At 40.0% G+C, this 16,299-nt stretch overlaps 1 protein-coding gene across 1 annotated transcript in view; it reads left to right on the forward strand.

The window, feature by feature from the left end:
• Window positions 1-16,299, forward strand: part of rptor (regulatory associated protein of MTOR, complex 1) — a 397,195-nt gene that overhangs the window by 258,170 nt on the left and 122,726 nt on the right. The window contains exon 21 of the mRNA XM_088000708.1: window positions 13,732-13,850. Coding sequence (XP_087856834.1) covers window positions 13,732-13,850 — 119 coding nt within the window. The remainder of the gene's footprint in view (window positions 1-13,731; window positions 13,851-16,299) is intronic.

The raw sequence follows: 16,299 nt of genomic DNA on the forward strand, positions 1-16,299 counted from the left end.
CACAGGGATCAATGCTGGAATCATAAATATTTAACAATATTAATGACTCTGATGAGAACCAAGTTTATACGTTGACACAAAAAATAGGTGAGAACGCAAGTGCTGAGGATGACTCAAAGTCTGCCGAGAAATATAGACAGATTAAGCGAGTGGGCAGAAACTTGGCAGATGGAAGATAATATGGGAAAATATTAGGTTATACACAAATAGAGGAGCTGAGTATTTATTTAAATGGCGAAAGACTGCAGAAAAGTAAAGAGGAGAGGGATTTGTGAATCCTTGTTCATAAGTTGCAAAAGGCTGAGTTCCAAGTTAAGCAGGTAATAGGGAAAGCAAATAGAATGTTGGTTCTTATTTCAAAGGGGGGTGGAATATAAAAATAAGGAGGATTTGCTAAAACTCTACAAGACATTAGTGATACAAGGTTTGCTAGATTGTTCCCAGATACGTTCTTCGAGAAGAGTTTGTTTAGGATGCGTCTGTACTCATGATGTTTTGTGGACTGAGAGATTACCTTATTGAAAAATGCAAGACTCTTAGGGGAATTGGATTAGATGCAGAAAGGTTGTTTTCCCTTTGTAGGAAAATCTAGGACCAGCGGGCATAATTTCAAAGTAAGGAGTGGTGTTGACCCAAACTGCAATTGCAAGTGTAATGATGACCATGAAACCATTATCAATTGTCTAGAAAAACACATCTGTCTCACTAATGTTCTTTAGGGGAGGAAGTTTGCCATTCCTATCTGTTCTGGCATACATATGACTCCACACCCACAGCAATGTGATTGCCTGGGCAATTTGGGTTGGGCAATAAATGCTGTCCCAGCCATGATGCCAAAGTCCAAGGAATGGTTACTTTTAAAATGTAAAAATTTAAGACGGATGAAGAATAAGTATGTAAGTTTGCTGACTTGAAGGTTTGTTTTCAGGTGTTTATTCACCATACTAGGTAACGGAGAGTCTCTGGTGAAGCGCTGGTGGTATGTCCCGCCTCTCTCTTTATAGGTCTTGGTTTCTTAAGGTGGGTGATGTCATTTCTGGTTCTCTTTTTATCAGGTGAATGTAGATAGGATCTAAATTGGTGTTTATTGATGGAGTTCGAAGAAGTATGGCATTCTAACCAGAACTCCATCAAAAAACATATCAATTTAGATCATATCTAACTTCCCTTGGAAAAAAAACTGGAGACTCTTACTCATTATATTATCTAATATGGTGATAGAACTTCTGAAAACAAACCTTCAACCTCAGCCAGCTAACTTACATACTTATCATCAATACTTATCATCATACTGAGCTTCAAATCTTCTCAAAAATCGCCAACAGGTGAAGAATTTCATTGAGGGTCGGGAATCTGGAATTCTTTACCGCAGATGACTGTGAAACTTGGGCATCTAAATATAATCAGCACTGAGATAGATATCTTTTTAATCATTAAGTGAATGGAGATTTATGTTAGAAATGCAGGAAAGTGGACTTGAGGATTTTGAGATTAGTCGTAATTTAATTTCATTGTGGGGCAGATTTGATGGACTAAATAGCCTAATTCTGCTCCTGTGTCTTTCGGTGTCTATCGTGGTGAAATCCTTCTCACTCACTCTCTCTCCCCCTTTCTCTCCCCACACCTTCCTTTCTCTTTCTCTCTCTTCTCCCCTACCCTCCACCATTCACAATGGCATGCAACAGGCAAAGTTCACAATGAATGTCTGGTGATTTTGGCATGTAATAGGCAACAGACCACAGCAAAAGCGAATGCCTTCAGAAAGAGGAATATATTGACACAAACAGCCTTCGTTGTTGCCCTGACTTTGTCTCTAGAAAATGTCCATCAATAGTCACAACCTTGGTTTCAACTCCATTGTTTCATTTCTATCTTTTATATGGACAGTCAACTCATTAAAGTTTGCTGTCAAAATCTGCAAAGAAGCCAACAATGCATTTTCACTGGTATTGCATGCTAATCAAGAAGCAAGTGTAAGAAGTATCCTTTATTTGATGTTAGGATTTGATCAGAACTGAGCACTTTTATGTTGCTTCATAAAGAAACTTGAAAGTATCACCTTATTCAAAGAATACAGGATTTATAGATTTGAGCAATGATGTAGTTGATTATGTAGGATGAAAGACTTGTTTCATTCTAACCTTCTAGGCATCCAAACTGCAACTCAGTTGCCTTCTAAAAAGGGGTCAGGAGACATCCATGACTGTAGACTTCTGTCTCAAAACAAAATTTCGAATTCAGTTGCTTCTGCATGAATTTATTGTGCTATTCAATTCTTCATACCTTGTCCTCAAATGGGCTAAGAAAACTAACAAAAGCAAATATTGCTGATGTTGGAAGTCTGAAAAACTAGCAAAGTGCTGGGAATACTCAGAAAAGTGTGGTGCTGGAAAAGCACAGCAGATCAGGCAGTATCCAAGGAGCAGGAGAATCAGCGTTTCGAGCATAAGCCCTTCATCAGGATGCTCCCTGACTGGCTGTACTTTTCCAGCACCACACTCTTTGACTCTGATCTCCAGCACTTGCAGTCCTCACTTTCTCCTAGTTGATTATAACCTTACTGCGAAACCTTTCCAAGGATGCCTATCTTGTAGAAGTTCTCCTCCTCCCTCTACAAGGATCTCAGTGAGTTTCTTTCTCACTGCACCCTCCAGGTCATCTCCTCGGCCCTGAAGCTCTTCAGCCATGTCCTAATGCAGACTCTCGACCACAGCCACATCTCCTTCCTCCGCAACTACATTGAGACCATTGCAATTTGGACCTGAATGGGACAACCAGTACCTACAACAAATCCAAAGTTAGAAATACTCCCCAGATCTGGAGGCATTGTTCGAGAGTGAAGGCTTAATCATTTTGAATTGGCATCAACTTGCAATATTAAGTGTGCTTCTCTCCGTTGATGCCATTAGACTTTCTAACTTTCTCCAGTACTTCATTTATGTGAAACACCAACCTGTTTTGGAATTCTGTACAATTCTAACAATTTAACAGCATTACTGGCTTGCCCAGTCTTTGTTGCCTATCTTTAATTCCTGTTAAAGAGATGATGGTTGTGCTTTCTTGGAGTACAATAGTAGGTGAGATGTTGGTACGTACAGTGCTATCAGGAAGGGAAAAGTAGGTTTTGATCTCGTATAGGAACAGCGATACAGTTCTAAGTCTGGATGGTGTATGGTTTGGAGAGGACATTGAATTCTAATTTGCTTAGAAATGCTAGTAAATAATTGTAATTGAATGTATATAACTGCCATGTGCAGTATAATAAGGTTTAGCAAAGGTATTGAAAACCATTATGCTTAAATGTATGTTAATACTACTATACTTGAAATTAAGTTTAATTGGACTAATTTGTATATTTTGCAAAATATATTTAATGTGCAGAAAATACCAATTCAAGCATTAGTTCTGATTATTATGGAATGATATGTAATTGCATAGCGCTCATGTCTTGCTGTGCTAAAATTGCAAGTGCAACTCTGAATTACAAGGAGGGGATAGTTCACATCAACAATGAGTTTTAATTCTGTCTCTTAGCTTATTATCCTATTGAATTTCTGATTTGATGTAACCTTTGACAGTCATAGACTTAAAATTCCAAATGCTGATTGGCAAAGTCTCAGGTTTGATCCTCTTATCAGAGCTGAGTAGGCTCATTTCTGCAAGGGCTGGTGAAGATGGTAGAAATGGAGGAGGTTTCCTGATCATGATGTCTATTGACTTCTAATGAAATAGACATAGCTATGGATATTGGCCTGGACAATACTAAACACAGCTTAAATAGTCCGTACTTTGCTTTAATTCTTTCTATGAGATGAGGCTGTTGCTGCCAAGGTTAGCATATATTGTGCAACTCTAATTGCCCTAGAACCAAGTGTCTTGCTAGGTATTTGAGTGCAATTTGAAGTGAACCACTTTGCTGAGGGTCTGGAGTCACAAGTAGACCAGAGCAAGTAAGGACTGCAGATTTCATTCCCTATTGGCATTAACAAACCAGATAAGACCTTGTCACAATTGATGATGGATGTGTAGTCGCCATCACGGAGACAAGTTTTCAATTCCAGATTGGATTAATTGAACTTAAATCCCACAAGCTACTGTGACGAGATCTGAGTCAACATTTCCTAAGCCTGGCCCTCTGGATTACTAGTCCATTATTGAGTCACCATAAGAGTGAGTTGGATTCACTGAGTATCAATTTAAATGTTTCAGAGCAGAACCATTACATTTGGATATCATTGCAAATCCATGTATTGTACCCTTAGAATTGTAAATCAAGTGTGGAACATCAGATGAAACTTTGTGCTTTGTTCGAGATGCAAGATTCTGTGAAAACCTACATTCTCTGACACAAGAATGTGAAGTTTATAAGGCCATAGCATTGTGAAGACTCAAATGTCTCTTGGGCATATAATGTATAAACATATTACGATGGGCAGAAACATTTCATTTATATGTTATGTAAGTGTCCTAAATATTCAGTTGCTGTTCCTTGGGAACGATCTTTCTTAAAAAAAAACTACATAATTCATGACTCTGACAATCTTTCAGATTCAACAAGCCAGTCTTCAAATAAATGAAATATTTTGCTAAATATTCATATGCAGGGCAGAAAGCTGCTTTTCCCTGCTCAACACAATGATGAATCTAATTGCTTTTCCCTCTGACTGAAGAAAGTTGGTATGTTGCACGTGTATCTATGAAATATGCATACACATATATGACTGACAGATGGTTGATATTTCAGTTCCTGTGTCCACTACGCTCTCCTAATTGATTTCTGTGGCACTGTGGTGATAATGGTTGTGTACTGCTATTGATTTCCCCGGCATCTTGTGATATGCCAAAATGAGTGTATACTGCAGATTAGGCTTTGTCAAAAGCCACAAAGGCAGATATGGTCCATTGTGTTCTTCAAATGACTCAACAGTGACCTCGAATAGAAAGTCAGATGCAATGAGGCAAGATCTCAATCAACTTTTATCAATCCTGGCCCAGCAGCATTGGAGTTTTACCACTATAGGTACACAAGCCCGAGGAGAAAACCAAGAAAAATATTTGTCCTAAATTGACATGAGATTGCATTCGAAATTGTACCTGTAAGGGCCTTGCACCTGAGATTAAGTGAGTTTGTTCGCAATATTTCACCCCCAGAAGATTGTCCCATTTCATATTCCTGCCAATATTAACATTTCACCTTCCTAACATTGCTTGATTTCATCTCTGTCTCAGCTGATCTACTACTGAGCTTCATGCATTCCTTCCTTGCCTCTAGATTTAGCTATTCTGTGCACTCATGGCATATCTCGCTCATTCTACCTTTCATAAACATAATTAACCAAAACCCTGTCACCTGTGTTTTAATGTGCACCAAGTCTGCTTCTCTTATGGACTCCAGTATGTGCTGACTTTTGGCTCTTGGTCAGACAACAGGAATTCTCATCCTTGTTATCAAAACCGCTTTGGCCTTGCACGTTCCTCTGGCCTCACAACCCTTCAAGATATCAGCGTTATTCTAATTCTGGCCTCCATACATTCCCAACTTTGTTTGCTTTCTATTGCCTGGGCCCCAAGCTCTAGAATGCACTCCCAGGATACCTCTGTCTTTTAAGGCATTACTTAAAATCCAGCTTTTTTGAGCAAGCTCTCATCTCCTCTGATAACTTTGTCCTCCAATGAAGCATCTTTGGATTATGTCTATGCAAGATTTCTCTTCACACATGGAATGTGGGCATCGCTGACTGGGACAATATTTAGTGTCCCTCCCTAATTATCCTTGAGCAGTTAGTGGGGCAAACTACCATCTTGAGTTGATGGGGTGTAGGTACAGCTGCAGTGCTGTTAGGAAGATGACATTGAAGAAATGGTGATATAGTACTAAAAGAACCTTGTAGGTAATGTTGTTCCCTTACATCTCCTGTCCTTGTCCTGGGTGGTAAAGGTCTTGTATTTGGAAAGTATTATTAAGAAGCCTTCTATACACCGCATCGGGAATGGAGAGGTGACATGTTTAAAGTAGTAGCTGGGGTGACAGCCAAATGGGCTGCTTTGTGCTGAATGGTGTCAAGCATCTTGAGCGTTGTTGGAGCTGAATGCACCCAGGCAATTGGGGAGTATTTCATCGTACTCATGGCTTGTGGTTTGCACATGATGGACAGACTTGGGAATCAGGAGGCAGGTTACTCGCCACAGAATTGCTAGTCTCTGATCTGCTCTCGTAACCGCAGGACTAATATGGCTCTTCCAGGTCAGTTTTGGGTTACTGGCAAACCCCAGGATGTGTTTGATTAAAATATATTGCAGTGCATGTTAATGGTATGGAGACCTTTCGAATCTGTTTTCAAGAATTAGAACTCTGACCATTTGGTGACTGCACAATTGATTCACAATAACATTAAGATGCTGTGTTTCTCCATGTAAAACATTAAAGCTAATGTTCAGTCATTTCAGACCACGCTAAGGAACGTTATGCAAATATTAAGTACAACTCTAACCTCTGCAGCATCAGTAAAACTCATTCAAAACAACATTTAGCCCCTGTTCCTTGTTTGAGGTGGGAAAAATAAGATGTGATTTTACTCCACATAATTATCCAACCAATTCCAGAAGGGGAATATTTATTGATGTTCAGTGTAGACTCGGCTGATTAATTTATTAAGTTTCATACATGAAGCGTGATTTTATTTTTGGCTGATTGCTATTAAGTTTTTGAACTATCATAGAATTATACAATCCCTACAGTGTGGAAAGAGGTCATTCAGCCCATCAAATGCATGCCAACCCTCTGGAGAGCATCCCAGCCAGAACATCCCCATCCAGCCCTACCCTATCCCTGTAACCTTGTGGATCCAATGGATAATCCACCTAGCCTGCCCATCCCTAAACACAATGGGCAACTTAGCATCGTCAATCCACCTATCGCTTTTGACAAGTTGAGTGTAATTCTGGTCATTGTAAATAAAAGTAAAGTTGCCATAATCCTACCAGACCATAGATCTGCACTGTCATTGCAGAGAGATGATTGGTGGTGGTTTAACCTGAGGGTCACTATACCTTGGGCAAGGGACGACATTGAGACGGAGATTTCTTCATGGTCACTTCAGCCAGTGCAGGAATTGAACTCACTCTGATGACATCATTCTGCATCGCAAAACAGCCAATGAAGCAAACTGACTGGCCTCCCCAACCTCTCTCCCACCCCGCCCCACCATTCTCCCTTCCACCCTGCCAGCTCTCTCTCCTTACATCCCCAGTGGTCTCCCACCCTCTGTGTCCTTCGACCATCTGTCTTCCACTTTGCATCAGCCTTCTTCCTCTTCCTTGTTTACTTGTATTGAAGCTTATTTTCCTAACTGCTCAGGTACATGAGCTAACATAGTGTTTAAATGAGAGAGACATGGGTTTCCTCTCACTTGTGGTTCATGGACCAGAGTAATTGTTCTAAATTATACTTGAAGCAGACTTTGGCTCATAAACTTCATTCAGTTTCTTGATTTAGAAGGAACAATCTCAGCCAGTACACAAACTTTTAATTGCTTCTCAAGTTATCATTTCATCAAAAGAAAGGTCACCTTGTACTCAAAGTTTGAAACACATTTCACTCAATGGTCTGGCGCAATATGTCATTTGTCGGCAATTTGCATACTATCTTAAGCTTTTGCTAATATGTGATATTAGTAAACACATAAAAGGTGGAAACTTTGCAGCTGATCAATAAAGATGAATGCAGTGACCAGTTTATGAAGAATCACACATTAGTCTGTTTTAAAGATATCCAAAAGTTTCAAATACTTTTATTTTGTATCTGCAGTTGTAAATTATAACTAACCAATACTCATAATTTTTCTTTATTTTCAACATGTGCAGTTATGTGCACATTTAAGTTTTTCTCAAAGTCTTGCCTTTTCTGAAGAAAATATAATTTATGCTTTGTGAGACAGTCACACAATATTCCAGGTGCGGTCTCACCAGGGCCCTGTACAGCTGTAGAAGAACCTCTTTGCCTCTATACTCAATACCTCTTGTTATGAAGGACGGCATGCTATTAGCCTTCTTCACTACCTGCTGTACCTGCATGCTTGCCTTCATTGACTGGTGTACAAGAACACCCAGATCTCTCTGTACTGCCCCTTAACATAAATTGATTCCATTTAGGTAGTAATCTGCCTTCCTGTTCTTGCCACCAAAGTGGATAACCATACATTTATCCACTTTAAACTGCATCTGCCATACATCTGTCCACTCACCAAACCTATCCAGGTCACCCTGTAATCTCCTAACATCCTCCTCACATTTCACCCTGCCACCCAGCTTTGTATCATCAGCAAATTTGCTAATGTTACTATTAATACCATCTTCTATATCATTAATATATATTGTAAAAAGCTGCGGTCCCAGCACTGATCACTGCGGTACCCCACTGGTCACCGCGTGCCATTCCGAAAGGGAGCCGTTTACCACTACTCTTTGTTTCCTGTCAGCCAACCAATTTTCAATCCAAGTCAGTACTTTGCCCCCAATACCATGCGCCCTAATTTTGCTCACTAACCTCCTATGTGGGACTTTCCAGGCACACTACATCCACTGGATCTCCCTTGTCCATCTTCAGAGTTACATCCTCAAAAAATTCCAAAAGATTAGTCAAGCATGATTTCCCTTCATAAATCCATGCTGACTCTGACCTATCCTGCTCCTGCTATCCAGATGTGTCGTAATTTCATCCTTTATAATAGACTCCAGCATCTTTCCCACCACTGAGGTCAGACTAACTGGTCTATAATTTCCTGCTTTCTCTCTTGCTCCTTTCTTTAAAAAGTGGTACAACATTAGCCACCCTCCAATCCGCAGGAACTGATCCCAAATCTATCGAACTCTGGAAAATAATCACCAACGCATCCACGATTTCTAGAGCCACCTCCTTCAGTACCCTGGAATGTAGACCATCAGGCCCCGGAGACTTATCAACCTTCAGACCTAACAGTCTCTCCAACACCAAATCCTGGTAAATATAAATTCCCTTCAGTTCAGGTCCTTCAGCCACTGTTACCTCAGGGAGGTTGCTTGTGTCTTCCCCAGTGAACACAGATCTGAAGTACCAATTCAACTCTTCTGCCATTTCTTTGTTCCCCGTAATATATTCCCCTGTTTCTGTCTTCAAGGGCCCAATTTTAGTCTTAACCATTTTTTTCCCTTTCACGTACCTAAAAAAGCTTTTACTATCCTCCTTTATATTTTTGGCCAGTTTACCTTCGTACCTCATTTTTTCTCTGCGTATTTCCTTCTTAGTAATCCTCTGTTGTTATTTAAAAGCTTCCCAGTCCTCCGTTTTCCCACTCATCTTTGCTATGTTATACTTTTTCTCTTTTGACTTTATATGTTTCTTAACTTCCCTCGTCAGCCACGGCCACCACTGCCTCCTCATAGGATCAATCTTTTTTGGAATGAACTGATCCTGCATCTTCTGCATTATACCCAGAAATATCCGCCATTGTTCCTCCACTGTCATCCCTGCTAAGGTATTGCACCATTGGACTTTGGCCAGCTCCTCCCTCATAGCTCCATAGTTCCCTTTATTCAACTGAAATATTGTCACTACCAATTGTACCCTCTCCCTTTCAAATTGCAGATTGAAGCTTATTGTATTATGGTCACTACTTCCTAATGGCTCCTTCACTTCGAGGTCCCTGATCAATTCTGGTTCGTTGCACAATACCAGATCCAGAATTGCCTTCTCCCTGGTAGGCTGCAACACCAGCTGTTCTAAGAATCCATCTCGGAGGCACTCCACAAAGTCTCTTTCTTGAGGTTCAATACCATCCTGATTCTCCCAGTCTACCTGCATGTTGAAATCCCCAATAACAACTGTAGCAACATCTTTGCAACAGACCAATTTCAGCTCCTTATTCAACTTACACCCTACATCCGTACTACTGTTTGGGGGCCTGCAGGTAACACCCAAGAGGGTCTTTCTACCCTTAGAATTTCTCAGCTCTATGCATACTGACTCTGCATCCCCTGATTCTAGGTCTCCCCACGACCTAGAATATCGTCCCTTACCAACAGGGCCACCCCACCCCCTCTGCCCGTCAGTCTGTCCTTATGATAGCATGTATAGCCTTGAATATTCATTTCCCAGGTCCTGTCCACTTGAAGTGTCTGCCCACGTCTCAGTTATCCCCACAATATCGTAGCTGCCAATTTCCAAAAGAGCCTCAAGTTCATCCATCTTATTTCTAATACTTGGTGCATTCATATATAGTAATTTTAATTTGTTACTGCCCTCACCCTTCCTATCAACCCCTATTTCACTCAACCTGACAGCATGATCCCTTTTTGAGTTTTCTACTTCATTGATACCATTGTCTTTCTTGACTTCCCTTGTTCTAACTTTCCCTTCAATTTCCTCCTTAAACTTCCAGTTTGTCCCCTTCCCCTCTGCTATTTAGTTTAAATGCAGCTGTGTTGCAGTAGCAAACCTGCCTGCCAGAATGCTGATCCCCAACCTATTAAAGTGCAAACAGTCTCTTTTGTATAATTTATGCTTACTACAAAACATACCCCAGTGATCCAAGAATTTAAATCCTTGCTTCCTGCACCAGTTTCCCCAGCCACACATTCAAGTCCATTATCTCCCTGTTCCTGGCCTCTCCAGCCCGAGGAACTGGAAGCAAACCGGAGATAACCACTCTGGACGTCCTGCTTTTCAGCCACCTTCCTAGTTCTCCAAAGTCCCACTGTAGTATGTTCCTCCTCTTCTTCCCGACATCATTTGTGCTGACATGTACCACCACATCTTCGCCCTTGAGGATTTCCTGCTCTCTGTCTGCAATGTCCTTAATCCTGGCACCAGGAAGACAGCACACCATCCTTAAATCCCGCCTGTTGCCACAGGAACCCCATTCAGTTCCTCTCACTATGGAGTCCCCTATCACCACAACTCTGTGCGATATCTGACTCCTCGGCTCTGCCTCCACGCCAACTTTTGATTGACAGACCTGACTGCCTCGCGGACTGGCAGTGTCATCTGTCTCTACTGTTTCCAAAAGATTCAACTTGTTCCTGTCAGGTACTTCCCCCACGGTCTCTTGCACCTGTCTCCTCTCTGCCTTCCTCATCGTCTTCTCTCTTCTGGTATGGTCGGTGTAATAACCTCCCTGAAAGTCCTGTCCAGAAAGATCTCGTTCTCTCGGATGAGCCTAAGGTCCTCGAGTTCTTTCTTCAGTGCTGCGATATGCTCTGTCAGTAGCTGAACATGCACACACTTTCCACAGATATGCGAGCCAGATACATCAGAGTCGTTGACCTCCCACATCATGCACGTAGCACAGTGAACTAGCTGGGCAGTCATGTCTTCACCCTCTTCAACTGTGGCGTAATCACTTCACTCAACCTCCTTGTCGAAAACTCCTGAGCTAAAGACTCTCTCTTCTCTCAACAGGAACTTCCCTGGACTCTCTTTTTTGGGGCAAGTCTGTGGACTTTAAAGTTAGGTTAGAGGAGGAGGGTGGGAGGGAGGCCCCACTCTGTAGGACCTGGGGTCTAGAACACACCCACTCAAATAATAATCACTTACTTTCCCAACCAGCTCACTCACCAGATCTACTTTTGGATTAGCTGCAAAATCTCTGAATTCCCATTACACACAAAATCTGACGGTGATGCCATTCAACAAGACTGTGCATTGTTATTTACATTTATTTCAAGAGAGTTGTCCATCTCCCCGCTGAACTCTGATGTTGATTAACTAACTTAAGTTTGTTTGATTTCCCTGGAAAAGACAGAACAAATTTGATCGATGATTTAACCTGCTCTTTTGATTGTGTAAACTCTCACCTTGCTGTCTCCATAATACATTGCCTTTTCCCTTGTGCACGAGCATTCACTGTTGCACTATTATTTTGTAAATGAAGTATCTGAACAATGAAAATATTTTGAATATATTTTTTAATAGAATCTGGCTTTGTCTTCACTTGTGATTATGCTGCGTTGATTTTATCTTTTAAAAATTCCAGTGATTTTGGTGTGACGTAGAATTCTAAATTATCAAACATAAAGTGCAGTCATTTGTCTTGCTCTGCTTGCAGAGGTTTTTTGCATTAGCTCTTTTTCCCTTGCATGATTTTGTTTTTATTAATTAATACCTAATGCCCTTTTGAAAGCCATCATATCTTGCATTTTGCTTGAAACATTATTTTGCTTCTAGTGTTTTTCTTAACCAATTATCTTAAATCCCGTAACTAACATAAAAGGATGAAGAAACCTATCAGACCTGGCAACACCTGTAGAGAGAGAGATACAGAGTTAACATTGAGTCCATCAGACTCTTCAAGTGATGGTTCAAAAGCATTTTTAAAAGTTTAGTCAACTTATCCTTCTATCTTCAAAGATGTGTGTATGTATTCACTCCCAAATCTTGCATTTTTTAGCTTGTGTTAGCTTCCTTCTTATGTCCCAAAATGCATCATTTTACATTTCTCTGCATTAAATTCCATCCACCATATGCTTACACATTTCACCAATCTCTTCATGCAATTCTGAAACCTGTTACCGTCGTCCTTACGTTTATGACTTTGGAATTGTGCCCCCTCTATCAAAGTCCACATTATTAATCCTGTATATTAAAATGAGCTATGATCCTTATATAGTAGCTTGAGGGAAAGTACTCTTTATTTCCTTCCATTCTGAAAGTAGCCATTCAACAAAGCACACTGCTTTCTGTTTCTTCGCCAATATTGTACCTATACTCTTAGTGCTGCTTCAATCCCATGTGCTTTAATCCAGAAGTTATTGCACATAACACAGTGATTTGCTGTGCAAATGCTGCTATATTGTTTAACATATCCCCGAGGCAGTGAAAAGCTAAGCAATATGCTGCACCAAATCTCACCATCTGGTCAAAATCAAAGAACTGTGGTTGTTGTAAATCCAGAACAAAAACAGAGAAAGCAGGGTTAATATATTGGGTCCACTGACTCTTCTAAGAACAGAAGAGTACTGGACCTGAAACTGTACCTGGATGCTACCAAACCTGCTGAGTTTCTCGAGCTGTTTCTGTTTCTGTTTCTATTTTACTTTCCTGTGCTGTCTCTCGTTATGTTTGGTTATTTTAACTTTGAAGAAGTGGCAAACTAATTTTCAGAAGACATTTAATGCCAGTTGCTAAGCATTTGTTTATTGATGTGTAATTTTAATCTTAACTATTCTACTCTGCTGTTAGTTGCTAAATTCTTCACAAGTATTATTGTAGCTTCATTATCAAGTGTTTACCTGCTGAATTATTTATGAATAACCTCCAGCATCACAATAATAATATACTGTTAATGCCATGAATGATATATTGGGTCAAAATCTATTTTATTAGTGGGATGGGAGAGAATTGGCTTTGAGCATTCAACTAATGAGTTCCAGAAATAAAAGTATTTGAATGTCTTTGTAGCATTATGGTGCATGAATTACTGTACTTCATTGGGGTATTTTCTGCAAAGTTTGCCAACATCACCAGAATGTAGGCCAATGTTTAATAAATGTTGCATTTCTGGAGATATTGATGAAAAATGTAATATCTTTGAGAATAAATTTAATTGCTATTTGAGTTTAAAAAATTTAAGTATTAGGCATCAAACCACTGCAAAAGTAACAGTCCAGGAGGCGCAAGAGGTGAAAGTTGCTAAATGTGACCAGTTTGACTTTAACAATGTGAATTTCCACTAACGAGCCAAAACATTTATTTTAAAGGTGTATCATTCAACAGCGTCTACACCCAAATTTGGCGTGTTTTGCTTCATTTGGCAGCAGATCCTTTCCCAGAAGTCTCAGACCTTGCTATGAAGGTGCTCAACAACACAGCTTACAAGGTATGATGAAAAGTAATAGCATTCCTAAATATCGAGCATTTGAATACTGTGACTGTAAAAGTGCCTCAATCAACATCCAAGCATCAGCTTAGTTCCTTTGGTAGCAACCTCACTTATGATCCAGTGAGTTACACTGGGTTTGAACTTCAAACAGGGCTTGGGGACATAAGACTTTCATTTTCGAACAACATTTCCCAAATGCTACAGTGCTTCTCAGGTAAGATGTCAAATAAAGGCCCTGTTGTCTTTAGCTTTGGTTTAGGTGGATGTAAAATTTGATGCATTATTTTGTATCTGTATAAGTTTGAGATATTAATACATAATAAATTCCTTCACTTCCAGGAACAAATTTAAGCTCATGACACAGTGAGGTTAGCTGTTTCTGACTTACAAGAGACGGATGCATTGAAGCATATTGCTGTTTTTAAAGCTGAATATCCACACTTTGGCTGTTCGTTAGTTTTCCATTATTTAATAATACTCTTATTTAATAATGAATTTTGTGGCAAGAACATAGTTATGACCCTACCTGAAGCAAAAGGTTATATCCAAAGTAGGAGGGAAGAAATAAGGTATGGATTATTGTTCTGGCTTTTACAGAGGACAGTGGCTCGAATACTCAAATATTGATAGTTCACATCATTATTACATTAAGTGGCATCAGTCATTCCTGTAAAATGTCTGAGTCTTTTGTAGCAGTTGACTGTCACTGCCCCAAATTGACTTGTACCAGAGCATTGACTCATGGATGTAAAAATTAACACATCCCCATCATTTTTGTTTGATAGTTGTCTTTCACGTGAGTAATTTTTCAAACTCTGATGATGCAGAAATACCAATTACTTGGTGAAGAAAGGCAAGGACTGAATCAGTATACTGCCGCCTTCCACAGCAATCTGGTATGGAGTGCCAGTTGTAATCAAAGCTCCTTGGATCACTCAGTTAACCTAGCTTCCTGACTATCAGAAAATAATGAACTCACTTAGCAGATTAGTGAAACTTCTTCTGAGCAACAATTGGCTTTTAAAAGTGAACCCTTCAGTATTGATCTTGAGCCTACATGCTCATTTACACCCCACTCCCACCCCCTTTTCACTGCTGTCCACGGCCTCCAGTGTTAACTTTCAATCCTACGCATAATCCTCACTCGAGCTGAATATTACCAGTCTGAGCTGACAGTAATTCTGCTGTATTTAGTTGACACAGTTGTCATAGTAGAAACAATTAAGAGTGATCATTTGAAGTTTAAACTACCCTTCCTGCCAGTATTTTATTATTGTGAGATCTATATTCAGCACAGTAGCAGTATTTCAATAATGTAGTAATCTAATACCATTCCCAAAACTCCCACAATGACAGCATGATCAGAAATTCATGGCCAATGCATGATGTCTCATGTAAGAATGAGAGTCTCAACATGAAAAATAGCCTTAATTTTAACGGTTTCTGCAAATACATTAATAATTGTATTGGGTGAGATTTGAATGTAGCTGTTCCTGACCTCTGAACTAGAGAATAATCGATGAAATGGTGTAGTCTATACAAGATAACAAAGTCAAATGCGTACACTTATACCAGGAGCTCTAGAAATCTCTACCATTTCTTTGAAAATAGACTGTCTTTGGAGATACTGAGAATATCAATGTGATTTTCAAAATTCAGAGCTGTGGGAAGCAATACTTGTGGCAAGTTTTACTTGTCTACCCTTCTTTGCTTATGTAGATGTAGTTGAAATTCTGTGGCCAATGAATCATTAAAGTGGGGGAAAAACTTTTGCCTTTGAACATCCTTTTCTTGAGGTTATTCACTTGAATTATAATATTGAAAATAGCTGCTGATAATTTTCATTTTTAACTAATCCATAGAGCATGCATTTCGTATTACTGGAATAGATAGTAATATGGCTTGACATGTCCTTTTGAATTTTCCAAAGAATATTTAAATCCTCACCATATATCACTAAAATTGTGAAAAGTTGGTAAGTATCCTCTATCCTTTCTCTTAAACAAACTTTCATCCTTGAGTAATGCATTTCTTACTGTTACCTTTTTCCCTGGGCTAGTACTTCTCCAATGGCTGAAGGGTGGCTGGTAGCAAGGCTGCTGATTTTCATTGTAAGGAGACTCTAGATAGCCTAACAGAACACCCTAGTGCACCTCAGGGCAGGGCCCAGCTTCAAATGCTGTTCTTTTCACATATGTGTTAGCAGTTGAGAGACAGCTGATGTGGCATTGGTGGAGTGGCAATAGTGGGATTATAAAAGAGAGTTGTAGGTTTGTGCTTCACAGTCAGTTTGCCAATTTTCCAAGGTAGCCCTCGATAACCTACTTGAGCACTGAGATCCACAGTTGTGACGGGCAGCATTTTGACCTCCATCTGAAGTTCCTGGGCAATACTGAAACACTGATGGCTTCTCTCTCTGCTGGAATGGAAACTGTGCCGTGGGCAC

Source organism: Chiloscyllium plagiosum, unplaced genomic scaffold (assembly GCF_037043375.1).
Source record: "Chiloscyllium plagiosum isolate Xiang-an unplaced genomic scaffold, Cpla_swu_hap1 HiC_scaffold_25, whole genome shotgun sequence".
Lineage (NCBI taxonomy): Eukaryota > Metazoa > Chordata > Chondrichthyes > Orectolobiformes > Hemiscylliidae > Chiloscyllium > Chiloscyllium plagiosum.